Here is a 26,672-nt window from a genome sequence, read left to right as displayed (position 1 = left end):
GAAAGCCACACTGCACTTAAACCATGATTCTGTGCTCAGATGCTTGCTCAGAATTGTTGGTATTTTATATCAGCTGCTCTTTTCTTAGTTGTATTTTTGAGGCATGCTTTTTTTTCCCCCCCTATTTCTGTGAGCAGTGTGTACAAAAATGCTCACCTCCTAAGTGTAGATAGTTAATTTACTGATCTGGCTTACATTGAGCTGTAGCAGTAAATAAGGGTGTAGAGTTTTGGGGCTGATCTGATCTGTACCTGGATAGTTTAGCTGCAGCTTGGTCATTGCCTGATGATGTCTGGAGGCATTTAATTATAGTGATGGAGACATCATTATTTCTCTTGAGAAACTGTGTCAGTTCTTCACCGTTCTTGCAAGTGGAAATTAGTTCCTAATGCATTTCATCCCCTTTGCCTCTGTGCAAGCCTATTACTACTTCCCTGGCAGGTCTGGAGAATAACTTGAGTCTGCCACTTTGCAACTGCTCTGAAGGCCTGTGTAATTGAGGTCTTGTTTTCCTTAGGCTAGACAAACCAGCTCTTTCAGTCCTTCCGTCTTGTGGTGCTAGGATCCTTGGGTCGTTCTTCTTGTTCTCCTCCTGATTATTTGCTGCTAAACATCATTGTTATGAAATGGAACGTCTGAACTGGCAGTGTTATGCAGCTGGTTTTCAAGGGTCCTACCAAGGGGGGTAAAGGGGAGTAGCCTACAGAAACCATGTGACAATTGTTCACGGGTCTCTGAAAAAGAGCCTGGTAGCTGAAAAACAACTTAGGTAGGTGAGTTAGAATAGCAGGCTTCCTATTTATTTGTTGAATGTGACTGGAATGTCATTGCAGGCCTGAGCACAACTACCAGCTTCCAGTAATCGTGCCCCTGTCTTGCAAAATAAGGTCCTGAGGCTGATCAAACCCACCAGGTCTTAGGAGGAGTATGTGTAGTGTTTTGGATAGGGAAGGTATTTTAATTTTAACCCAGCTGAATTATCATAAAATTGAGTGTCTTAGTTTTAAGAGATATGAAACCTAGGACAATCTTCTTTCAAATCCAGCTGTAGCAGAATCTGTTCTGATGTGCTTGGTCACTCTTCTCTTGTACATCCAGCTGTAGCAGAATCTGTTCTGTTGTGCTTGGTCACTCTTCTCTTGTTGTATAGAAGTTAATTCTGACTTTTTAGTTCCATCAGTTCTATTTGTTGAGTCAGCTATTCCAATGAAATGCCTTTTGTTTTATATAAATCTGGTGGATTTACTTGTCCAGAATATGGAGGCAGGGGTTTACTTGCCCTGGCCTGATGAGAAACCAGTGTAGGTTTTGTATGGGTTGCTGGGCTGTTAGTGCTCTGCTTCGGCCTTCCTGGAAATCTTAGTCTTTTATCTCCTCCATAGCTCATTACCTTCCAAAGCCTAAATGCTACAAATGTTGCAGCTCCTACTTAGCAAAAATGTTAAATAGGTTGTACAGAAGCAATTAGTCCTGTTTTGCAGAGAAGTGGAAAACTTGTATGCTCAGACAGGGTCATGAAAGTGTGACAAGGGTTGAAACTCTGCTGTCTAGGAAAATAACGTTAGGTGCCAAGGAAGGTATAATGCAGACCTAATCAAGGTGTATTGTGTCACTGTGGTGAAATGATGCTTCTCTTGAGTACTGCGTAGGAACCCTCAGGATCACTGGGGGAGTAAATATTTGGTAGTATTGACACTTTCGAGGTGAGGTCAAGTAGAAGCAGGGAACCAACTGAAATTTATCTGTCTTGATTAATCAGTTCGTTATTTCTTTTAAAAGTTAACTATAAATCATCGGCGGGGGTGTCTTTTGGAAGACATCTTTTGGAAATGTGTTAAAATAGCTTTGAGGTTATGATGGACTAGAGCTCACGTTTTAAATTTGCACAGCAGGAAGTGTTGAATTCTCCAGCATTGCTATAAAAGAATGCATAGGTCTCGGTATGGGTTATGAAAATGTTTGGCTCGTTGTGGAGAAAGAAGCGACAGCATGATATAAGTCAAATATAGGGAATATGCTGAACAGCCAAAGTGGGCAGTGGAAAGAGGTGGCGTGAGCAGGGACTGCATCATTCATGGTGCCTTAGCATCAGGCAGAACCTTGAGGTGGAGTTCCCTCCTGATTTTTTTCTAGTGGGAGATCAAAAATACACCCAAACCTTCCCGGTCTTCCAATCTACTTTTTTAATTAAATGCAAAAAATAAACTACAGTCCCATAATTTTGAAATGGGGAAATTCAGAATTACTTGAAAAAGACGTGAAGAGAGGTTTTGAGTGCATCTGCCCCTTTACACCACTGTATTTTGGCAGAAAAGATGTGCACTCTAACTCCTTTTAACTCAGCAGCACTAATGTTGAAATAAACCCCATGCAGTTTTGGTTTGTTTGGTTTGGGTTTTTTTATTTGGTCCCTGATAAAACCCCTTTCTTTCAATCACCTTTTGAGGCTTGGCGTCAGGTCTGCTCCTGGGCCCTTTCTATATTGCCCGGGTTCCTTGCTTGCTGTCTTTTTCCTGCCTGCTCCATCTTGCATTCCAGGCAGTTCTGCCGAGCTGAACAGAAAGGGAAAGTAGTCTTCCCCTCTGTCTTCCTCTCCAGGAAGACCCAGACTGCAGCAGACTCAGAATCAGGTAAACATTACATTACATTCTTCTCTCTGCCTTTAACTGGTGCAGCTCTTTTAACAGAACATACAGCAGTTACACGGTGAATTGAAAGAGGTTAAGCACTTCTGCTATTTGTCTCGTATGCTCTCAGTCATAAGAATTTCATAGTATGCAGGAGTTTGTGCATATAGATCACTGTATGGATTAGGCTGAAAGAATTCCCTAGGAAGAACGTGGTAGTGTTTGTTTTTTAAGGTGCTGCAGGTAAGTACCATGAGTTAGATCGAAGCAGTGCCCTAGGAGAAGCATTATAGCATCTGCACTTTTTGTTTCTAAGGCTCTACAGGTGAGCAGCATGGTTCTTTGTATGGTCTGAGGATATTATGATGTCCACTTCCCAGTCTCTCCCTAGAGAAGGAGCCTGTTGCAGTCTTCAGACTACATATCTTCAGGGTGCTTTTGTGAGATAACAGGCAGGGTAACCTGTCTGAGGTCAGTGAGGAGGGAGCTGGGTTCCTGTCTTCCAAACCTCTCCCAGTTACTCAGGGAAAAGAAAATAATCTCCCAGACAATCTGGAACTTTTTGGCTTGAGACATGATGTGGCTAATTACAGGAAAAGTTGTCTAATTTCTTCTTACTTTCTTTTGCATTAGGTGAAATCCCAGACAGAGATGAGGAAGACTCCGGTGTCTGAAGCCAGGAAAACACCTGTAACTCAGACTCCAAGTCAGGCCAGCAGTTCCCAGTTCATCCCCATTCACCACCCAGGAGCTTTTCCTCCCCTTCCTAGCCGGCCAGGTAATTTGCATAATTCTTTTGAAGTATGATTTACTGTTGGCTGCAAAGAAAATCCTGTAATAGTGGTTATTGCAGCCTCTGTTTAATGAACATGCATGCTGTTCTTGAGACTTGTACAATGTAGTGAAGACGGGGCATGGCAGAACTGAAACGAGATAAGATTCCTTATGCTTTGAAGTCAATGTCTGTTATGAAAGCTGAAGGATGTGATGAAGGAACGCTGTTTCTCTAGTTAGTCAAAACGTGGCAGTCTTCTGCTAGCTCAGGAGGAAGCATTCTCTGTGCATAGGACTGCATTACAAAAGATCAATCACACTGCTTTCTTCTTTAAAGCTCACTTTCTTTTGTAGTGGTGCTCATGTTTCAAGCTGTAATTTGTGTGGTCTTATTTGCTGTTGTTGCTGCCTGCCGTGTTCCTGTTCTGTTGTGCAGTGTTCCTGTCATACCTTGCTGTCCATGTTTGCTCACAAAAAAGCTGGAAGCCTTATCTTCCCTGCAGCTGTTATGTATAGTTGATCAATATAAGACAGGGGGACATCTCCCTTGTCCCAGTCAGCATAAAATCTGGCCTATGAGACACAGAATTAAAGCTTGCCTTCTGAACCTGGCTTTTTAGTGTGAACTGCAGGAAAGGCATTGATCTTGTGGATGTGAGGATTTGTTTACTTACCATCTGTCTCTCTATTGAAATTAATCCAGAGACTGGTAATCCTCTGGGAGGAGGCAGTAGACCTATTGATTGCTTCTGTTCATTTCTCCAGAAGTTTAGTCCCTGAAAACACATGTGTTTGAGGGGGAAGTGTTGTGATTTAACCCCAGCCAATGACTGAATGCTGCACAGCTGCTCACTCACTTTCCCCACCCTGGTGGGATGGGAGAGAGAATTGGAAGATTAAAAATGAATAAAACCTCATGGGTTGGGGAAAAAAACAGTTTAATAATTGAAATAAAATAGTAACAGTGATAATGGAATATACAAACCAAGTGATGCACAGTGCAGTTGCTCACCACGCACTGACCGATGCCCAGCCAGTCCCCAAGCAGTGGCCCACCAGGCAGCTTTCCCCTAGTTCATATACTGGGCATGATGTCATATGGTATGGAATATCCCTTTGGCCAGTTTGGTTCAGCTGTCCTGACTCTGCCCCTTCCCAGCTTTTTGTGCACCCCCAGCCTACTCAGTCGGTAGAGCATGAGAACCTGACAAGTCCTTTATTTAGTGTAAGCACTGCTTAGCAACAACTAAAACATCAGTACGTTATCAATATTATCAATGTTATTCTCCTACTAAATCCAAAACTATACCAGCTACTGGGAAGAAAATTAACTCTACCCAGCCAAAACCAGGACAGTATCCACCCCTTATTCTGACCATTTGTGTCATGCCCAAGCCCTACGCTTTCATTACATTCCAGTTAATTGTCACCACTTCTCCTGTCTTTTGATATATACACACAGATACCATTCCTTTAGTCCATGGGCCATCTCTATAATTAGTCCATGACTTTGGGCTCTGTCTGTCTTTTAACAGCCCTTAGGGGCAGGAGAGATGGTGTGTGGTGTTGGCTTGTTGCATGCTGAAGCCGTTTCTGGTTCTGTTGTCACTGTGCTTTGCTTGGTTTTCATCAAAGTTCATTCTTCATTAACCTGGGTGATTCTTACATTTCTATACTGGCATATAGCCACCATAGAAATGATGATATACAATGTTATATAGCAATTAACGTCATACAATTTAATGCATGATGGGCTGTTTTCACCCAGAAACACTGTTTTCCCCCAGAATCGAATCCCTTGAGGTACATATCAGACTTGCCCATCTTCTCTCATCACCCACCAAGTGCGCTCAGGTCCTTGAGCGAAATCAGTCCCACGAATGGGTTTGCCTTTGCCTGAGGCCGGAATAACCCAAACTGTTTTTCCCAGCATAATTTTAATGTGCACTACAAGGACTTTATCTCCTTCTACAGTGTGTAGAAGTCTTGACTGTGCAGGGCCAGCTGATTGGCAGATCCTCTGGTGTTGACTAACCAGGTGGCTTTTGCTAAATGTGTATTCCAGTGTTTGGGAGTTCCACCCCCCATTGCTCTCAGGGTGGTCTTCAGCAGTCCATTGCACCATTTGACCTTCCCAGAGGCTGGTGCGTGGTAGGGGATGTGATACACCCGCTCAGTGCCATGATCTTTGGCCAGGGCATTTGAGGCTATTTTGGAAATGAGTCCCACTGTCTGATTCAATTCTTTCTCGGGTGCCGTGTTGCCATAGGACTTGCTTTTCAAGGCCCAGGATAGTATTTCGGGCAGTGGCATAGGATAAGTCTCTAGCCATCCGGTGGTTGTTTCACCATTGTGAGCACTTGCCCCAGCAGGTTTTGGGCAGTGTGATATAGTCAATCTGCCAGGCCTGCCCATACTTATTTCAACCATCGCCTTCCATACCAGAGAGGCTTTAACCTCTTGGCCTGTTTAATTACAGCACATTTCACATTCATGAATAACCTTGCAGTAGCGTCCGTGGTTAAGTCCACCCCTGGATCACAAGCCCTAGATGGGCCCACCGAGCCATAAACAGCTCACCTTTGTGTTGCCAGTCCAGATCTACCTGAGCCACTGCAATCTTAGCTGCCTGATCCACCTGCTGATTGTATTGATGTTCCTCAGTGGCTCAGCTTTTGGGCACGTGGGCATCGATGTGACGCACTTTGACGACCAGGTTGTCTAGCCAGGAAGCAATATCTTGCCGTAATGTGGCAGCCCAGATGGGTTTGTCTCTGTGCTGCCAGTTGCTCTGCTTCTATTGCTGTAGCCACCCCGCAGGGCGTTTGCCACCATCCAAGAGTCAGTGTAGAGGTAAAGCACTGGCCATTTCTCATGTTCAGCAATGTCCAAAGCCAGCTGGGTGGCCTTTACCTCTGCAAAATGACCCAATTCACCTTGGCCTTCAGCAGTTTCTGCAGCTTGTCACAGGGGACTCCAAACAGCTGCGTTCCATCTCCAACATTTTTCTACAATACAGCAGGACCTGTCGGTAAGCAGGCCATGTTGCTTCTCATTTTCTGCTAGTTTATCATACAGTGGAGCCTCTTCAGCACATGCCACCTCCTTCTCTGGTGATACTCTGAAAATCTTTGCCTTCTGGCCAGTACAAGATTACTTCCAAGATTCCTGGGTGACTGGGATTTCTTATGTGAGCTTGTTGTGTGATAAGTGCAACCTATTTACTCCATGTAGCATCAGTGGCATGATGAGTAGAAGAGATTCTGCCTTTGAACATCCAGCCCAGCACTGGCAGTCGAGGTGCCAGGAGGAGCTGTGCTTCAGTTCCAACCTCTTCTGGGGCAGATCGAACTCCCTCATAAGCTGCCAGTGTTTTTCTCAGCTGGAGTTTAGCAGACCTCAGATCCTCTGTATCCTCAGCTCCAAAATCCTGAGGGTCAACCTCAGGTGTCCCCTGGATCTTTCTGCCAGAGACTCCAGGTAGGGCCATTCTCCCCGGCTGTGGTGCAGAGCACATTCTTTACCTCTGGCCCTGTCCGGACTGGTCCGAGGGCTACTGCCTGCACCATCTCCTGCTTGATCTGTTCAAAGGCTTCTCGCTGCTCAGGGCCACATCTGAAATCGTTTCTCTTACAAGTCATTAGCCATGCATGGGTCGTGTGCCTGGACTTCAGCTGGGTGTTTGGATAATTACTCGCTATTCACATCGTCATAAGTAGCCTCCATCATGGCTAATTCCCTCAGGTACTGGATACCTCTCTTCATGGTGGTCCATTTGCCTGAGTGACACATAACATCATCTTTGAAGGGATACCTTTCCTTCATGCCTGACAGGAGTCACCTCCATAGGCTGAGGGCTTGTGCCCTTTTCTAATTGCTTTGTCAATTCCCTCTTCCCTAGAAAAGGATCCCGGCTGCTTGGTCTCCCTACTCTCTAATCCCAGGCTACTGGCCCTGTTGTCCTAGCATTGGAGCAACCAGGTGACAATGTGCTTGTCTGGACAACAGCTGAAATCTTTTCACATATCTCACAGTTCACTCAGGGATAAGGATTGGGTGGTTTCTGTCTTTTATATGAGTTCTTCCTCTTCTTGTGATAGCCCTGCTTTTTCATTATCCCTTACTAAATGAGCTGACTTTTTCTTCCAAGATTTCTTCTTGTATGTAGTATAGGTGTGACTGACACTGGCACGGGTTGGTTCCCTGGGTCAGCCACAGTGCCTGTCATGGGGGCTGGAGTAGCTGCACTGTCTGTCATTGTCATCAGATTCAGAAACCCCCTCTTCCTTTTGAGGGATCTGAATAGCATTGACCAGGGCTTGGTAAGCATGGGCCAGGCCCCAGCACATTGCAATGATTTGTGTCTCCTTGGAAGTGCCAGCCTGCTTCCAAATATTCTGCTAGTGTTTTGGGGTAAAGTTCCAAAACACTGGAGGTGCCCACTGCCCTAGGTATCTGCCCACTGCATCCCACATGCCCTGCCACTCCTAACTACCCAGTCTCAGGGCAGATCTCTGGATGATACTCTTAAATTGCTTATTAACCTTAGACGAAACCAGAACAATATTCCCAAGAAATACTGATAGAAGTATTTTAACTACCCAAGGATGTTCAAGATACTGAAAAGTTACACAGAAGAAGGTAGCAAAGGTGCCATTTGCTATTTTCTCCATAAAAATCCCAGAATGGTGAAGGAAAAAGGTAGAGGGGGTAAAAAAAGAGGGGAGATTGGGGGTGGAACGTGAGTCTCCCAGATTCTACCCTGGCTGACTGTTGTCAGTGCCTGAAATATTGCAGGAAATCTTGAGAACAAACTCTGAATTCCCATGTGATCACAGCCATGTACATGCAAAAGGGAGAAGTGATGTTCTAGTGCACGTATGCAAACTGTACTTGGTGTTTCCTGTCCTCATGGTCTAAATGAGCAAAATAGGAATTTGAAAAAGTCACTAAACGCTTCCTCGAGGGAGCTCTCCGCTCTGTCAAATTGCGATTCAACATGTGCGTTTTATCTTTTCCAGGGTTTCCACCACCAACCTATGTCGTCCCCCCTCCTGTGGCTTTCTCCATGAGCACGGGGTACACCTTCCCAGGTGGTGTGTCCGTCCCAGGAACCTTCCTCCAGCCCACAGCTCACTCGCCTGCAGGAAACCAGGTGCAAGGTGGGAAACAGTCCCACATTCCTTACAGCCAGCAACGGCCCTCTGGACCAGGGCCGATGACCCAGGGACCTCAGCAAACACCACCTCCTTCCCAGCAACCCCTCTCATCTTTACCAGCTCAGGCAACAGCACAGTCTGCAAGCCAGTTACAGGTCCAGGCTCTGGCCCAGCAACAGCAGCAACAGTCCCCTACAAAGGCTGTGCAGGGCCTGGGGAAGAGCCCACCACACCACTCCGGATTCCAGCAGGTAAACTTGACTAACTTAATGTGTGAAGCTTTATTTAAAAATGAATGGCAACATTCCTGGATTACCTTTTAAAAACTGTCCTTAAAGAGCTTAGTGTGGAATTTTGATCTGTGAACTTCTGGGCAAATTTGGAAAAGAGCTGAGGCTTAATTGGTGTGAATGTGTTTCTGTAACTAAGAGGAAAGTATACCGGAATGGGTTTTCTGTGTGTTTCTGTTAATAGACAAGATATGAAAGTGGTATTTCTGATCAGATATTTCTGTCTTAGACCTTTGTAGTTTCCTTGTTTGAGTAACGAGGACTGAGTCTGAACCCACCCACACTCTCCTTTTGGCTAACTGGGTTGCAGTGTCAATTCCCTCACAGCAGTTAGTTTCGTGCTTGCATCGTGTTGGAGAAAATCTCCCTCCTGGCATGTCCGGACTCGATGGCGAGACCCTCCTGGTGTTCTGGGCAGCAAGATGCTGGCTCAGCACCTTATAAAAGCGGTTCTAAGGTACTGGATTATGCTTGGCTATTGGCATGGAGCTTGACTAGGGAATATTACGGGCCTGTAGAGACTGAGTTCTGGTGAATAACGTAGCAAATCGGAATGTTTGTGGAATGTCTAACAGGTGAGCCAGATTGATAGTTTGAATGGAGTTAGACATTCAGTTAATATCAATTGTTCATACATGTTGGTGAAATTGTGTGTCTCTACCTCAGTATCCGCAGACAGACTCGTCAAAGCAGCTCTGGAACCCACCTCAAGTCCAAGGCTCACTGGGGAAGATCATGCCTGTAAAGCAGTCCTATTACCTGCAGGCCCAGGACCCTCTAAAATTATTTGAACAGTCATTACAGCCTCCCGTGATGCAACAGCAACCTCTGGAGAAAAAAATGAAGCCTTTCCCAATGGAGCCATATAACCAGAACCCCTCAGAAGTCAAGGTGCCAGAATATTACTGGGACTCTTCCTATGGCATGGCTGACAACAGGGTGATGGCACAGCAGTCTAACATGGACCGCAGGGGAAAACGGCAAGGAGTCTTCCGCCCAGAGCAGGATGCTGTCTCCAGGATGACCTTTGAGGTAAAGATCCGTGCTGTAAGCAGAGATAATCAGTGAGGCTCTGATATTCCTAATAACTCTAGGAATTTCCCTAGTTCAGGACTGCCCCGTAGCCCCAAGCAGGTCAACATGAATTTATTGAGTAGGGAGCTGGATATTGGTAAATGGGATTCCAGCAGACAGGGCTGGATTTGCCACTTTGGTTTGTTGTGTGTGGGATCTGGCTCTTGCAGATCTAGTTTCAAGTAGGTGTAAGTCTTGCTCAGTGTAGACACTGGTCTCTGCACTGTGTCTGTCAGACACACATGTCTGCCAAGAAACATGACAGCTGATAGTTTTGGGGAAAATTCTTGTCTGGCAACTGTTGAAAACCATAAAAGCCACCCAACTAATTGCAGTTGAATTATTGCCCTTTAGATGAGCTTTTAGCACCCATATAGCATTTGGATGGGTGATGAGTGGCTGAGGCTGCAGTAGTCAGATTGAGGATGGTAGGAGCAGTTCTTGTCTTGCATTATTGTTTTTGTTTTTCCTGCAAATCCCACCACACCGTGAGAGCACTGAATGGCTTCCTTAGCTCTTGGTTGACCTAATGGAATACTTAGCTTCTGCTTGCGCAGTTGTGTTTCATGTTGCTGTTTATAAAACCTGCAGTCTCTGTTATTTATTAACAGGCCTGGAGTTGTCTGCCAGTGCTTTTGGTGATGTTTATAAGGAAACATAAAGGCCTCTTTAAACCTTTGGTCAGATACACCTCAGTAAATGCACTCAGGATTTTCAGGTCAGCTCAGATCACTTGGCTTATCCTTCTGAGAGAAAAGCCAGACAGTATACAGGAGACTGCTTCTACCATGATATCAGGTTGTGGTTTTTAGATGGAGACAGGGTCAAAGCCTTGTTCTAATCCCTAAAAGGGAAACCTTGCCTTGTTGCAAGCGCGGTGCAGTGTGGACAGAAGCTGTGCCCGTGATGCTTGTGTTTTAAGCATCCCTCGTGAAATTCCAGGTGTCAAGTTTGACCAGCACTGGGTTTTTGACTGGTCTGATGGACTGTATGGTTGGTGTAGCAACCATTAGCAGTGGAAATGTCTTATGGGATTTAAACTCTACAAATAGAGGAGGGAAGAAGATACAAACACAATTTTACTTGAAACCTAAATTACCCCCAGGTCAGCTGTCAAAGAATAATTGCGAGATCAAACGTTCCTTATCCTTGAATGTGAAAACAGATTCAGTATTCGGCAGGGATGCAATGGGAAGACGTGCTTCACTAATTAAAACTAGCTGCCCATTAGTTAGATGGTGCAGCTCTCCTCCCAGTACATGTTAGGCCACATGGCTAGTTATGTTTTCTGCTCAGCGTTTTCTCTCTCTACCTTGACATGCTTCTGCTGCACCGCTTTCTCACCTTGTGCTTCTGCATGCTGCCCTCTGCCCTTCTCCTGCTGTTTTCTGTTGACCTGCTATGGCTGAGCGTCTCCTCGCCATCTCTTGCTGTTCCCCCTTCTGCCTTCTGTTGTCTCATGGTGCTCATTTCTGTCACTAGGACCCCAAGAGCTCCCCTCTGCTTCCTCCGGACCTGTTAAAGAGTCTGGCTGCCTTGGAGGAGGAGGAAGAGCTGATTTTCTCTAATCCTCCTGATCTTTACCCAGCTCTGCTGGGGCCTCTCGCCTCTCTTCCTGGACGAAGCCTCTTTGTATGTATTTGACGTAATACTGCTGCTTCTCACTCTTAACTGGCATCTCTTTCTTCTTTGAAATTATAAGAAATGTGAAATTCCTTTCTCTCCCCCATCCCCCCTGTCCACTTCCCTGCCTCACCCTTGAGTTAGTCTTCATGTGAGAGCCCAGACCGACTGAAGGCCCACAGTATAGCTCTCGGGCTGAATCCAGGCCTGCTAATTGGCTCAGAAATCAGAACAGTGGGGTTTTTTTTGTAAGAACAGTCCACAGGAGAGAGATTGATGCATCATTTAATGCACTCGCTCTTCTGCAGTTGTGTGGGCTTAGTACTAAGGGCAAGGGGGAGTACAGATTCAGCTGTGGGAAGTTGTCAGAACAAGTGTGGCTTATTGTGTTCTGCATGTAAAAATTCCATACAGGCAGGGGGAAGCTGCCTTACTAAATGCAGAAGAGATTGTGAAAGAGCAGGCTGGCTTTGGAAGAAAATTGCAAGCAACTGGCTAAATAATCAGTAACTCCTATAGAAATACAGTCAATTTCTGACAGACAGGGTTTTTTTTCCTATGTCTAATACATTCTATGTGTATTAAAACCTTCCTGGTTCTCTAGCTGGAGGGCCTTAGAGCTGCTGAATTTGTAAATTGCCTCTGAAAGTGCTCTATGTCTTGCCACTGTGGCTACAAGCATGTTCATTATATACTACTATTTTAGATTAGTAGTAGTAACAAAGAAGAGTTATTTGTGACGCTGCTCAAAATCTCTAAGTCTATTCCTCAGTTATTTTGCATGCCCATCCCAAGGAGCCAGTAGCAGAATAGACACCCCTTTCTGTCTCATGAGATGCCTTTGCTGAGAAACTAATAGCTGCTTCTTCAGCAGCTTCCTTTGAAGCTCCTTCTATTGCTGTCTGCCGACAAATGGAAGGAAACTCTTCTTTGTGCAAGCTGCCTGGATATGCAAAGTGTGAATTTTGTCTGCCTTTTAAAATGCGCTGTCAAAGTCATGAGTTGTCACTTGGAAAATCTAACAAGCTAGGAGCTGCTTGCCAAGAAAACAAGCCTATTTGTCTTAGCTCTACAGGATAAAAGCAAAGATATTCCAGATCTTGAGACCATGTTAAAGAGAGAGGGACGCTAGTTCAGGTTTTTGTTTGAACCATAAATGTAAAAACATCTTGACATGCTGAGCTGGTATGAGTGCAAGCGAGCTTTTATTCGGAACAAGACTACAGCTTTCATTTTGGGTTTTACTTGGGTTTTACATGGTTTTACTTATGGCTTCACTAATTCTGGGGCTTGGTGATCCTGTTCCTAAATCTGGTGGTGTTCATTGTCCACCAGATGAGCTTTATAATTCTTTGGTTTCTGTATTGATGATAACTGATCCTATTTCTTCCCTAAATAGGTTTGTTTCAGAGATACTATTTTTTGCTGCTTAATCATAGTAAGAACCAAAGAGAAAGCTGAGAAATATTATGCTGGAAATAACTGTATGAGCGGGGGTGGCATAGATGATGGAAAAGGTCATGGTCCATAATATCTTAGCACGGAACCCCAGGGGAGTTCTAGAAGCTCCGTGTTAAACACTGGTTTTTTTCCTCTCTAGTCATTTATAATGAGAATGAGAGGGTGCTAAATGAAATTTGGACTGTTTAACCCAATTGAAAAATCACAGTACTTGGCTGCTCTTGCTGTCTGTCTATACAGCAGGGGTGCTCTAAGGCAGAAAAATATTCTGTCTGTAGCAGCGTACAGTAGTCTCGTCATGGGAGTCCTCTGATCACTGTGAAGGATTCTGCCTCATTTGTGCAAGATTTTACACAACTGTAAGGTCGGGTTTTGGCAGGAATCTCCCCTCTAGATGTATCTGACAGTATTACGCTTATGATTTGAAAAGCTGTTCTGGTAGTGGGGTTTGCCTGATGCTGTCAGCTGTCATGGTTGTTGAGTTTTAGATACTAATTACAGTTAGTCGGGGAACTACTGATCTTCTGCATTTGTTAGTTTGCTCCCCCCATCCACCAAGGTGCTGGAGCTAAAATACAAGGAAGGTTTTGAATGTGACCAAAACCACCTTGGCAGTTCCTGATAGCATACCTTCTTCCTGCTCTCTGCACTGAACACTAACTGTTCTTTCTCTTTTTGCTTTCTGAAGAAGTCCCTGCTGGAAAAACCATCAGAATTGATGTCTCAGTCATCATCTTTCCTGTCCCTCAGTGGCTTTTCTCTTAATCAGGTAAGTGAAGACCAGGGTCTGCAGCCCTTTGCTGTTTAATCTTGCCATTAAGCTAGGCAACCTGACAGAAACAGGAAGATATCCTTTAGTTCAAACCAATGGAAAAATCCATGTGGGTGCCTAATTCCAGTCTGTATCAGCAAGTTTATCTTTGCTGTTATCAGTTGTCTTCCGAAATTGATCCTAGCTATAGTTCTGCAGATGCACTGTTCAGTCTTGCAGAGTTCATGGGCCCCTTGCTCTTAGTTGGAGTTGCCTGGAAAAGGTGCATCTCAAATTGTTACAGTGTGTAGGTTTTTAGTTCCCAAGCAATGGATTACCTGATCTCTTCTGGAGAATTGAGCAGGGTCTTGATGCAGTTTTTATGAGTACTGGAAATTTAAAGATGTTGTGAAGTCTGTATAGTCCAGCCAGGGGAAGTCTGTCCTGATTCTGAATGTGGTGGAATTCATGTTAAATAAAATGGTCAAAGAGGAGGGGGCTGGGGAGTGAAAAAGGAGTTAGGAAAATATTTTTATCTATAATTTTCTTTGTACAATCTCAGTGTTTGAAATAAATCCAGCACCTGAACTCTTACATCCATTTTTTCAGGAAAGATACCCAAATAACAGCATGTTCAATGAGATATATGGGAAAAATATGAATACCAGCACAAAAACAGAAGTCACCCCTTCAGTTGCTCATCAGGAGACTTCACTATATTCTCTCTTTGAAGGGACTCCGTGGTCTCCATCCCTTCCAGCCAGCTCAGGTAATCCTGGTGTGATTTTCCTTGTGTCTAGGGATTTAAGAGGATTTGACTTAATTCTGAACCTACTGCAAGTTAAATGTAACTAGAAATTTTAAAAAATACCTGCTTGACAAGGTCCCTGAAGGTTTCTGTTTGGTTTTCTTTATATGCCCTCAGAAATATGAGGGCATTCTGTAATTAATATAGTGTAAGAACATGGGTTTTAACTGAAGTAGTTGAGCAGGATAAAAGTTGTAGGGGTTGTTAAACCCTGAAATACCTAATATAGATACCTGACAAGAATCTGGGAGTAGGGCTTTAACTCCAACATCCGTATACTTTGTGTTGCTGCTTTGGAAAAAGCAGGAGGAACTGGATTTTATAATGTAGATACTTGAAAGAGAAAGAAACTATATGAGTGAAGAGTGTGGAGGAAAATACAACAGTGGGGTTCTTTGGGGGTTGGGTGTTTTGGTGGTGGTGACTTTTTTTTTTTACTGTTAAGCAGCCTACAAAACAAACCCCCTTTTTCCTTAGGTATATTTTATATGTTTTGGGTAATTACTATTGGGTCATGAATTTATTCTCACTAAAAATCCAGAAGAGGATGAGGGGATGAATTAGTTGAACCTCAGAAATGAGTGGATTTCAAATAACTTCTGCATGGGTTGAGATTTTTGGTTTGTCAAGCTTAGACTTTTTTTTTTTTAGTTTTGAGAAGTTCTTCGAGAAACGTGGGGAAAACTCACACTGGCTAGCCAGCCCTCTTGAGGTTTCCTGATTTTTGGTGTTTCTGGTAAACATACGTATGCATTAAGCAGAGTCATTCTGTTGTTGTACATGCACAAAAAATTTCACTCAGAACTTAGGAATTTGCCCTATGCTTGTGTAATGGAGGGAATAAAAACTGACCTTCAGCACTGGAGAAAACTGGGTGATGGCAGAATTTCCAGCATCACTAAAATTCAAAAGTGGGAGACTCCTGTTTCCATTGACCTTTTCCCTCTTGCCTTGTAATCACTAGATCATTCGACACCAGCCAGCCAGTCTCCGCACTCCTCCAACCCCAGCAGCTTGCCAAGCTCCCCTCCAACCCATAACCACAATTCTGTTCCCTTCTCCAACTTCGGACCCATTGGGACTCCAGACAACAGAGACAGGAGGGTCGCGGACCGCTGGAAAACAGATAAGCCAGGCAAGTGCCAGGTTCCAGGCTGCGTGAAGCCAGCTGATGACGCTCACTTGGCAGTGATTTTGCTACGTTCTTTTGAACTTGTCTTTCTCCCGTTTTAGCAATGGGTGGGTTTGGTCTGGACTATCTCCCAGCAACGTCGTCATCGTCGGAGAGCAGCTGGCACCAGTCCAGTGCTCCTAGTGGCACCTGGGCAGCCCAAGGCCCTCCCGCCATGGAGGACTCCTCAGCTGTGCTTATGGAGAGCCTGAAGGTATGTTTGACTGAAACTGCTCAGGAATGGTCTATGGGGCCAGAAGATCTGGTGATGGGTGTTGGCCTGTTGCGAGCGTCAGAGCTCAGTCTCAGAAACCGAAGGTTCTTCCTGCAGATTCACTTACGTGGGCAATGTGGGAGGTGTCACTGGTGCTGGAAGATGTCACCGTTTTCCAGTTCTTGCTGTTCTAGAATATTTTGCGGAACAAGACCAGGCTGGCAGAGCTGGAAGAAATTGTAACGTTTGCTTTGACTAGTCTAAAATTAGTAACTGTTAACGTGGGATGAATTTTTATGGTAATGAGGATTCTGGAGGAGGATAAGCTGCTTCCAGGGAGGCCCTCTTTTGGGCCACCTTTGAAGTCTGGATAACTCTTGTGATAAGCCAGGTATGAGAGAAGAGGGAGGACATAGCAAACTGTCTCAGCTTTCTCATCTGTAAGAGGGGGGCTGCCTGATGCAGTGTTGGCTGTTTGTTTTTAGTCCATCTGGTCCAGCTCCATGATGCACCCTGGCCCCTCAGCCCTGGAGCAGCTGTTAATGCAGCAGAAGCAGAAGCAGCAACGCGGACAAGGCGCCATGAACCCGCCGCATTGAGACAGAGGTGGCAACCCTTGCAAACGAAGGCTCCATAAACCATGGCATGTTGGGTTTGCAGGACTGGCCCATACAGTCCCGTGCAGGTGGCAGCCCTCTCTTCTGTTCCTTGCTGTCAGGAGGGCATAAGTGCTCCACCAACCCACTGAGTGTGCACAAAACGTCCGCAGTGCAAGAAAACAACATCAGGAATCCTCCCATCCCTGGGGCCTCCAGAGGGAGAGGGGAACTGCTGTTTGTCTCGCTCAGTAACCCGGTATCACCGCCTCTCACCTTCTCCATCGTGCATGTCCCCAGCCACGTGGGAAGTAAAAGCCGAGAATGAAGGGCAGATGGGAGAAGCCAATGAGAACTTCTCAATCCTTTTCCTCACTTTGGGGATGTCAAATAGGAATCCATTAATGATTGCTTTGCTGACTGAGAATGTAGTTGAAATTACTCCTAAACATCTTTATTACTATCTCAGTAGTAAGATCACACTGAATTCTTACGTACACAGACGTGCTTTGTAGTCAGTGTGTAGCAATGAAAGCCCCAGTTGCTGCTCCGGTCAGAGGTGGTTGGTGGCGAGGTGGGGCTCTCTCTGGGCTAGCGAAGGAGTTTCATGAAGGAGAGTCTGGCACTTGACACCACTTCACCTTTCACCCAAAGGCTTTGGCCAGCTGGCAGGCGGGTTAGAGACTCCAGCATGAAATGCCCTCCTCTCAGTAGGTGTGTGAGCTATAATTGGTGACGTGGGGGGTTGCAGCACTCTGCTGGAAAAGCAAGTTAACTGCTATGGGGTTTTAAATTAATGTTTGATTCCTGTACATTTTTCTGTAGCGTAGTGGCTAGCCCTGCAAAGGGCAGGCTAGCCTGTGCGTTCACAGCCTGACTTATTTTAATAGGTAGGTAGGAAGCTTTCAATGGTTTTTGTTGGAGTTTTTTTTCTTTCTTTCTCTCTCCATCCTCCCATCTTCGCTGGACGCTAGTAGTTTCATTACCAACATGCAACATCTCGCAGAAAATAATCAGGGGTCCAGCAGGGCTGGGTAAAGCCAACAGTTGGCCTGGACAGCACGGAGTGTATGCACCCCACAGGCGCCAGTTCTGCAGAAACCCAGCCCCCCCACCCCCAGCTGCAGCCCCGAACTTTCAGTTCCGGAATGAAATTCAAGGCACCCATGGACACACGTGTGTAACCCACGCACGGAAGAAAGCATAGTGCTGTTCATAGATGAAAAGGTGCAGAAGGGAAAAGGAAAACATTTTATTTGCTATTTATTAGGGGAAAGGAAGACTGGAAGCTTCGTCAAAGAAAAGGACAGCATTTCTGTTAGGTTTCCCAGGGAAGTTATGGAAACAATCTCAATGTCCGCTTGCCGTGTTTAGCAGTAGGGGTTTGTGCGATGATCCAGGATCTCTGAGCTGGAAGTCGGCTGCAGAGCAAAGCACATGCAGGAGCCGAAGTGACGCTGGAGTCTGGGCAGCCCCAGAGAATACAAAAAGGGAAGACGGAGGAGACACGATACCCTCCCCGCCCGGGGGTACGAACAGCTCCCCCACAATCTCTACCTTAGCAACATCACTGTTCTTTGTTGCATTTCGAAGCTGTATTTCCTTTCAAAAGTCCAAAAGGTGACGCTCCCACCCAGTGGTAGTATGAACCAAACCCCCTGGCCCTCCAGCCCTCCCGGTTTGTGTATCAAGCTGTGCCCCCGGGCAGCTGCGACATTCCAGTGTTTGAACCGTCGCTGACTCTTGCACCCCAGACGAGCTAACCAGGTTTGCCATCTTGCTCCCGGCAGTGAGGTCCCAGCCGCACTGCTCCACTTGTGCATGAGCATCCGGCCTTGGGAATGCCTCTGACTCTCGGCTGGGACTCCCCTCCTGCCCCCCGAAGCCTGGGGGAGCGAGGGAAGGGGCCCCCAACAGAAACTGGTTTGTGTCGTAAGCTTTTTTTGTGTTTTTTGTCTGTCTGTGCAAGAACTGCAGCTGCTGAAATCAGCTTTGCCTTTAATTAAACCATGTTCTCTCCATCCAGGCCTGGGTCTCACATTTATTTCCTGTGTAACTCACCTGCGGGCTTCTAAAAACCTGTTATTTTTCTGGAGAAGTCAGAAGAAGGTTTGAAGTTGACTTTTATTTTGGATTTGAAAGGGAACTAAATAAATCACAGAGATTCTGGCTTGGGCTCAGCCCAACTAATTGTGGCTTTGCGCTGCCTGTGTGCAATGTGTTTTACGTACCGAACCAAAAAATCTGGGACCGGAGTAGCTGGCAAAGCTTTTCTTCAGTCACAGGCTGGAGTTACATCTACCTGGTAGAGCACAGGTAATGGGAGCTGGAGGAGACAGATCCTTCTGCTGTTGACCTGCCTGTAAATCAGGATGCTGGACCCTTGGATTGGGTAGGGTAGAGGGCGTCAGAGTTGTGTAGGCTTTTACACAGGAAAGGGCTTTGCTGCTGAGATTCCAGGCAGTGTCTTTCTAAGTTACTGTCAATCTTTTGACTGCTGAGAAGAAGCTGAGAGATACGGCCCTCAAAGGTGGGGAAAAAGAAGTATTTTTATTGTTGGGGGGTTTTGAAGTGAACTGTCAATTGGAGCAAGGTGAGCCTGCATGGTGTCTCTTAAGCCCTTGGGGTTGCCACTAATGTTTTAAGGAAGTGCATGTTGTCGAAAACACAGCGCCTTTCCTGGTCTGCAGCTTCCTGAATGGCAGTTCCTCTTCTGGATCTCTTGGCAGGGCTTGTAAATGCAACTGGCACCACCCTTCCATGGGTTTTGCCAGCTGCTGGCATGTCTGTATAAAAGCTTGGTAAGGATGGGGTCGGTGGGACAGAGCAAAGTCTCTTGGTGAGCGTAGGTGGGTTTTAGAGAACAATGCAAAAGGTAAAATAAAAAATAAAGCTTTTAATGCAAGTGGCAGCCATATCTTCAGTCTGTTTTCGGATGCTGTGATTAATATGGAAACTTATTTATTGCAACAGTTGAATTCTTGATTTCTTTCCACCACTCCTTAAGTACTTCTGAACTGACATCTTTGGGTCTTTGGCATTAAGACTGCTGAACGAAAGCGGATGGGAAGATGCCGATCTTCCCATTGCACTGGCCTTCTAACCAGTCTTCATTCACTGGAAGATAAAAATTGACACCAATTTTGTCACACCTCCCCCCAGGGATGTGCAGGAGCATAACCTCCATGTGCTACAGGCAGGCCCGAGATCACCTTTGTAAGGCTTTCTGCTGATAAACAGCTACGTAAAGCCTGGAAGAGAGGAATGTGGAGGAAGGGATTGAGGGGAGACTGAGGTATAGAGTGAAGTCGTACGGTATGAAAGAATATGCTGCCAAACGCAGGTGAGAAAAGTAGATCCAAACTGAGACCAGGGGCTCAGCAAATGCCTGGAGTACAAGACAGTGGAAACAAAGTGAGTGTGGAGAGAAACATCTAAGACCTTGGGCTGTGTTCTGCAAGAGACCAACTAAACTGCCACTGAAGTGTAGTTTCACCTGCTGTTCTGTGTTTATCTTAAAGCTTTGTGGGGTTTTTTTGCCTTTAAAATGATTTCTGATGCCTTGGTTTCCCTCAGAGGCTCAGCTGAGGAGGAAGACAGATGCCCTGTGCAGGGCCTGTACCTAATTCTTCACCTGATGCGGGCTCACCTGCAGCTTTGCTGGAGCACAGTAACCCTGTCCTCCCCACTGTGCCTTCTGCACAGGCTTGAGAGGATCCAACTCAAGAACATGTAGTAGATCTTGCTGAGATCTCATCTGTATTTCAGCCTCCATCCTCATAAAAGCAGTAAAGACTGGTATGAAAGAGGATTGAGGCTTATGGAGGATTGTATATTTAAAAAGGAAACCAGCCAGAAAAAGGTGCCAGGTGAGAGGAATGGGAGAAACAGCATTCTGGCATGTTACTGCCCTCGCTCATAACGTGAGGCATGGTGTGGTGGCCAACATGAGACATCTCCTTTAAAAAACAGACTGCCATCAGTCAACTTAAACACAGCTCAAGTGAAACTCCCACCTTGCCAGCATTTGGGGAAGGGGGTGGCAGATGAGTGTAGAGAAAATACCCTGGAAGAAGCATGTGTGGGAAGCCCGTGGCAGGGCTGACAAGGCAGTTGTGGAAGAAGGCATGTGTACAAGGCAATCTTGCAGACTTTAGGTCCTGTCTGGTGGCTCCAGAGAATTGGCCGGTAAGCTGGAAACTCTGTCTTCCATCGGGAGCGTGCAGAGCCGAGGCTGGGAACATCTCAGTAGGTCAGATTTCTTTTTTCTGTCTTTCATGGGGATGGAGCAAATTTGCACCGTGAATCTGGGAACTGGAAGCTCAGTGACACAGCCCTTAGCGATGTGAAGGAAAGCAACTCTTACACGTGTCCTTAGGTTGTCTTTTTCGCCTGGCTTCCGCCTGGCGCTCATGCAATCTCTGCAAGCTGCTTTTCTAACCTGTCCTGTAAAGTGTTGGTGTTCAGTGCAAGCTTTCTCAGTGTCCTGCGGCAGGAGTCTGAGCAGCCTGCTTTCCATGGAAGGGTGGCAAACTGCAGCCTGCAGGACAAGTTTGCTGTCAGTGAAGGCTGCCTGAGCAGCCTCTTGCTCGGCAGGTCCCCAGCATGAACCGGCTCACCCTGGAGGACTTGGGAAAAGAGATCCAAGTCCTTAGTGAAGCTCGTAGGCTCCGCTGAAGCATGTGTTGTGTCCACTGTCTGACCAAATACCTGAGAGGTTTTGGCCTGCCTGGCAGATGTTGGGAGCCCATAATGTCCCTCCCCTCCACTATCACAGAAGGAGCACGATTACCTTTGGATAAAATGAGTATCACATCTCCTGCCTGAAACTCCAGGTCTTCGGGCTGGGTGGCTTCGTAATTGTACTGCGCTACAACTTGGGTTGGTCCCGGCTCCTCTGGCGTTGCCTCCTGCGGCGACTCCTCTGGTTTGCTGTCCGCTAAAAACCCCTCTCCCTAGGGCAGGAAATAAGCAGGTAAGGACACCTTTTGGCTTTTCCTTTTTCTTTGTACCAGGGTAACAGAGACAAGCTCTGCTTATCCTCTTTGCTCCTCTGGATTCCCAGAGGTCGCTGGTTTGCTTTGAAAACCACCAGCCTACGCTCACGGCAAGGAGAGCCAAGGCAGGGTCTGCTCGGGTGCCTGGTCAGGAGCGGCAGAAGTGGCTGGCACCGGTAGCTGTCACTGACCTCCGTGATGTCGCACCAGACCGTCAGACAGTTGTCCTTGCTCTGGCTCCAAGCTGCCTCCAGGTTCTCCACGCTCAGAGTCACCAGTGCTTGGCTCTCCGCAGGCCTGTACCTGGGTGCGCAGAGGACGCGGAGTGAGGGTGGGCGTCCTGAAAAGTGGGCTCTGACTCCTGCAGCGGGCAGCGCCTCACCTCAGGTGTGTGTGCTCAGGCTGCAGCTCCAGTTTCTTGCACACCAGGTCCAGGAGCTCTGTGTAGGAATGGCCTGGCTCAACTTGCAGGGCAACCGTGTATTTGTAATGTACCTTGAGGACGTGGGAGCTGGAGACATCTGCTTCGGCCTCCTGCGGGTGGTAAACTTGGTGAGAACTGGGAGAGGGACCAGGATGGGAAACTGCAGTTCAGCCTGAGTCAAATCTGGGCTGCGGGGCATCAGCTGGGTGCTGGAGAGACATCTCTGCTAGTGAGGGCAGCCTGTGGCGCTTCCCTCAGGGCAGGTCAGTGGTCGTGATGCCCAGGCTGTGGCTGGATGTGCAGCTGCTTGGCAGCACTGGGCTTGTCCCAGGAGAGAGCGCAGTAGTAGATTAGGCACTTAGGAACAGAATTGTGGCTTTCAAGTGACCAGATTCGAGGTGTGTTTACCCTCTGATCCCCTCTTTTTTGAGTTGGGATTGTTGTGTTTTCCTGTCTTTCCCTTCTGCTGCGCTGACCCTGCCCTGGAGCGTGTGCACCCTATTTCTCCCTTCTCAAGTGCTGCAGGTCAGCCAAAGGCCCTGTTTGATAGGGCATGGACCTCAAGAACTCAAAAAGCAGCCCATATCACCTGGTTGGGTCCTGGTGACCTGCTGGCCCCTAGCCCTGACATCATGCTTTGGAGAAACTCCAAACGATGAATGGTGAAAACCTGATACGTTTCCAGGGCCCTGGTGCTTGCCAGGCATGCCGGCACCTTTCAATGCGCGGTGAATGCGGGTTTGTGACACCAACAGGACCTCGGGGGCTGCATTCACAAGCTGTTACCTTTGCTGTGTCTCTGGGCTGTGTGGCCGTAGCAGGAGCGTAGTCTGTAGAGGAAGAAAGAGGCAGCTCAGCAAGCAGGATGGGCTAAGCATTGCTGCTCTGTGCCTAAACACATGTTCAGATCTCCTGCAGCCCTTCTCGACACCCGTCATGGTCTGCAGGAACAGCAGCCAGCCCTGGAGCCCCTGGTGCTCCCTCGAATGGACACAGCGTCAGCTGCGATGGGGTTCATCCGTAACACTTAGCTATAACCCCTGAGCAGAGGTTTGGGCTCTGCCTTCCCTCTTGCAAGGATGGGTGCTTTAGGGGTGGGGTGTCTTTCTTGGGTGAAATTTAAAAAAAAAAAACCAACCCTTAAGTAAATATGTGAGTTGATGGTTTTAGTGTCTTTGCTCCTCTGAGATCCTTAGGTCTGAAAACTGGAGGCAATCCCTGTCCTTCACCGGGGTTGTCAGGCTAAATTCAGACCTCCAGGTCAGGTGATTTCACGTCGGCCTCTTCACAGGGTGCGCTTTTCTCAGTGCTTTGGCATGGCTGTGCTCGTCATGGGGAGAGACAGAGCTACGCTGTTGAATAGGTTCCCGCTGCTAGACCTGCGATGGCTTGTGGTACCATAAAGGCACTCTCTGAGGTTGCTGGGTCCCTGAGATGTTTGTGGTTAACTCCTGTGAGCCACAGCCGTCTTCTGTATCAACGTCACCACTGCACTGCCTGCCTGCAAGGCCGCTCTGGCTGGGACACTGTCCTGTCCTCTCAGTAACTGCCTTTTGGTCCACCTTTCCCCACCGCCAACTGGCCCAGGCCCACCTCAGACCATAGGGCTTGCCAATTGCTTGTCCAAATATTCTTTTTTTTTTTCTTTTTTGGCAGGTTGGCCATCAGATAAACTGCAGCAGGCTAATGCCTGTGCGGTACAGTCTCTCCATGGAGGTATTTTCTACCCCAGGTGGGTTTTCCTGCAGCGGCATGGAGCTCGCAGCTCAGCCACGGGCTCCTACCTCCGAGCGCTGCGTGATGTTTTCTGGAGCAGGCAACTCGCACTGCTTCCTCCCGGCTCCTCGTTTGCGGAAACACACGCGCTCCCCAGCTTTAAACCCCGAGTTCGGGCTGTGCGCCCGAGCACTCTTGCGGCAGCATGCCTGCAGGCAGCTTTCCAGCACCCCGAACCGGCTGTGCTGGGGCAGTGTGGTGGCCCTGGTGCTGCCGTCCCTGCCCCAGGCCTGGGACGCTGGGTAGCATCAGCCAGCAGTCCCCCTCCCAGGCCAACCGCAGCTCCTTCAAGCCTAGCCCAGCTCCTGGCGAAACTAAAACCAACGCAGCGCCCTGCTCGAAGGAGAAGGCACTTGGACAAGCTGGGTCATTTGCCCCATTCTCATCCCCGAGCCCTTTTCCCATTAGTTGCTCTGCTAATTAAGAGTACAGAGGGTTTGTTTGCCTCAGGGGCCCACACGCTCCGTTTGACTCCATCCTCAGCACTGCAGTTGCCATGTTTCCTCCCGTGTTAATGCCTCTCCATCCTTGACTGCAAACGGGTGCAGGAAGGAGATGAGCTCTAGCCCTGGTCTCGACAGTCTCAAACCTGCTGCCGGTATTTCGCCCCTGAGGCACCCCCGTCCCCCTCGCTGACCTGGTGCTGGCCGCCGGGGCTTCTTGGGGGCGGTGGAGCTGGGTGGCTCTGGGATCTCGGCTTCAAGAGGGATTTCTTCCTGTGCCTGATGGGAAGAAGGTAGTGCTGTCAATCCTACCCTTCCTGAGGTGGCTGGAGCACTGCTGCCTTGTGGACCCCACCCCATCCAACCTGCTATTTTTCCAAGGTCTGTTTGGGGTCTTGAACGGGGGAGGGGTGACTTTGCTATGGGCATTGCCAACCACCAGCCGGGGGGGGCCGTTGGCACAGCATCTGGCCAGACTTTGCAGGTCTCTAAGCTCACGTTAAGGTGACCATGAGCCAGAGGAGCCAACCCCAGGGTTATGGGGGGGAGGGAGTGGCAGGTATGGATCCTGCTGGAAGATCCAGAATACGGTGTGGGTGAATGCGTGGGGATCTGCCCTCCCTGGGACACCATCTCCTTCTGGGCCTCCTCACCTGGATGTGCAGCTTGTTCTGGAGCTCCACGGGCTCAAGGAAGTTGCAGGGGACGATCCCTTTCTGTGGGGGAAGGAGAGATGAGTGGAGGTTGTTTGGCAAGAAGGTAACCCGCTGCTGGAGGATGTGACTGAGCTTGTCCTCCCCCTGCCCTGAATCCAGGAGTGTCCCTGAGGCTTGAAGGTTCGTGCTGCAGGTTGGGCAGGTTTTGCTGAACCCTGTGGCCTGAGCCAGGGTGGACATCAGGGACTTAAGTTAGGAACTCGGTCACTGATGGCAAGGCTTTGCTCTCCAAAGCATCTCCCAGCATCCACCCGTCACCCACCCCGTCCTGCCCAGCACGCCCCTGGTACCTTCCCATTGAACATCACTGTAGCCCAGTTGTCCTTCTCTTTCTTCAGGACAAAGACGATGTTTCCCGGCAGGACCTGCAGCTCCTCAGCGGTCTCGGGGGTGAACTCGTACAGGACGCGGTGCGGCTGCCCTTCGAGGGCCCTGGGTGTGGGAGCAGCGGCTGGGTCAGGAAGGTGGGTGCCATCATGGGTTTACTTTGTAGGGGGAACCCAGACCTCTTCCTCCTCATTTCTACGATCCATTCCCTACCCTGCCCTGAGTTCTGGTTGCCAGACAGGCAGGTGGCTGCATGGGTTAGCAGCATTGTCGGTCCTTCATCCGACTCACCTGAGGATTTCGGGGGTCTTGGGCCTGGGTGGAGGACTAGAGGCCTGCCAACAAGAAGACAAAATAAAAATTATTAGCAATCTGGAGAATTTTGGTTGCTTTGCAGAAATGACCCACAGCCTTGGCTGCTGTCATGCCTATGTGGTTCCTTCCTCCCCGTGCTGGTGTCAAGTCGGGCAATTTGAGCCTAAAGGGAGTGTTTTGCCACTTTGCAGGTGCTGCAGTAGGTTTTTGGCTCTGCCACCCTGATGCATAAGGCAGCTGCCTTATCCACCATAAGGAACAGAAGGCCTTTCTGCCTTCTAAGGAGCAGTTTCTAAACTCTTGCGCCTGCAGTTGGTTTTCAGAGGCACAATCCTTTTTGTCCCTTGTGACTGTGGTTTCAGCTCACAGAGGGTTGAGATCACAGATTTGAGATCAGCTGTTTAAATTTTGCTTCCCTAAGTATCTCCCCATTATCATGCTTGTAATAATGCTCTGCTGCGGGTGTAGTGCTTCATGGTCTCTCCTGCATAAATAATTTAAGGTCTCTGGTGGATTTTATCAGCCTCTGAAGAAGCCACTTGAAATAGGCCTGGCTCCTGCAGCGGGGTGTCAACACTTGGCTGCATTGAGAAGGCTGTGTTATCTTGGGTAACGGTGCTGTAGGCTGCAGCAGCTGTGCTTCCCCGCAAAAGGCTCCAGTAAAAACTCTCGGTTGCTTTCAGAGATGGAAAGATGCTGCCACATCGCCAGGAAAAAGGCACGGAAAATGCGAAGGGCGTCGGGAACTGGGAGGAGCGTGGTGAGTGAAAGCAGAACTGCTCTTGCTTCTCCACTTCGGCTTAGACCAAGGAACCCTAATGAATCTTACAGGGAGGGTCTGAGACTGCTCCCTGCCAAAAGCTGTCACCCCGCAGCAATGGCGGGGGCAGACGGTGTGTCACTAGGCCACAACTTCCCTGTTCAGGGAACCAGGTTAGCCTCAGCCACAAATGGAGGTGGGTTTGGGCTGTGCTTTCCGATGATGTAGAGAGCAGCTGAGATGTGGGGGCAGCGTCGGCCTCCTCTGCACGGGAGTAGCACAAGGTTCATGGTGGTGATGCTGCTGTTGACTCGCCACCATGAGCCAGAGCCCTGGGCAAGCTGTAGGAGTGTACACCCATCCCCA

At 47.9% G+C, this 26,672-nt stretch overlaps 2 protein-coding genes across 2 annotated transcripts in view; one reads left to right on the top strand and one right to left on the bottom strand.

Annotated features, from left to right (window-relative positions):
* The window catches only part of SMG7 (SMG7 nonsense mediated mRNA decay factor), a 34,458-nt gene extending 17,675 nt beyond the window's left edge, over positions 1-16,783 (top strand). The window contains 9 exon segments of the mRNA XM_010157382.1: positions 3,261-3,405; positions 8,423-8,811; positions 9,517-9,882; positions 11,407-11,556; positions 13,697-13,777; positions 14,369-14,528; positions 15,532-15,702; positions 15,801-15,952; positions 16,438-16,783. Coding sequence (XP_010155684.1) covers positions 3,261-3,405; positions 8,423-8,811; positions 9,517-9,882; positions 11,407-11,556; positions 13,697-13,777; positions 14,369-14,528; positions 15,532-15,702; positions 15,801-15,952; positions 16,438-16,551 — 1,728 coding nt within the window. The 3' untranslated portion in view covers positions 16,552-16,783.
* A 2,805-nt stretch (positions 16,784-19,588) lies between these two features.
* The window catches only part of NCF2 (neutrophil cytosolic factor 2), a 10,308-nt gene continuing 3,224 nt past the window's right edge, over positions 19,589-26,672 (bottom strand). Inside the window, exons 7-15 of the mRNA XM_010157384.1 lie at positions 25,523-25,566; positions 25,195-25,336; positions 24,842-24,904; positions 24,383-24,461; positions 22,756-22,799; positions 21,928-22,079; positions 21,737-21,848; positions 21,341-21,503; positions 19,589-19,665 (exon numbers count right to left, since the gene is read on the bottom strand). Of these exons, the coding sequence (XP_010155686.1) occupies positions 19,589-19,665; positions 21,341-21,503; positions 21,737-21,848; positions 21,928-22,079; positions 22,756-22,799; positions 24,383-24,461; positions 24,842-24,904; positions 25,195-25,336; positions 25,523-25,566 (876 nt within the window). The remainder of the gene's footprint in view (positions 19,666-21,340; positions 21,504-21,736; positions 21,849-21,927; positions 22,080-22,755; positions 22,800-24,382; positions 24,462-24,841; positions 24,905-25,194; positions 25,337-25,522; positions 25,567-26,672) is intronic.

The sequence above is a fragment of the Eurypyga helias genome, unplaced genomic scaffold (assembly GCF_000690775.1).
Source record: "Eurypyga helias isolate BGI_N326 unplaced genomic scaffold, ASM69077v1 scaffold2758, whole genome shotgun sequence".
NCBI classification, from domain to species: domain Eukaryota; kingdom Metazoa; phylum Chordata; class Aves; order Eurypygiformes; family Eurypygidae; genus Eurypyga; species Eurypyga helias.
The sequence above is the reverse complement of the archived record's forward strand: the minus strand, read 5'-3'. Positions and strand labels throughout refer to the sequence as shown.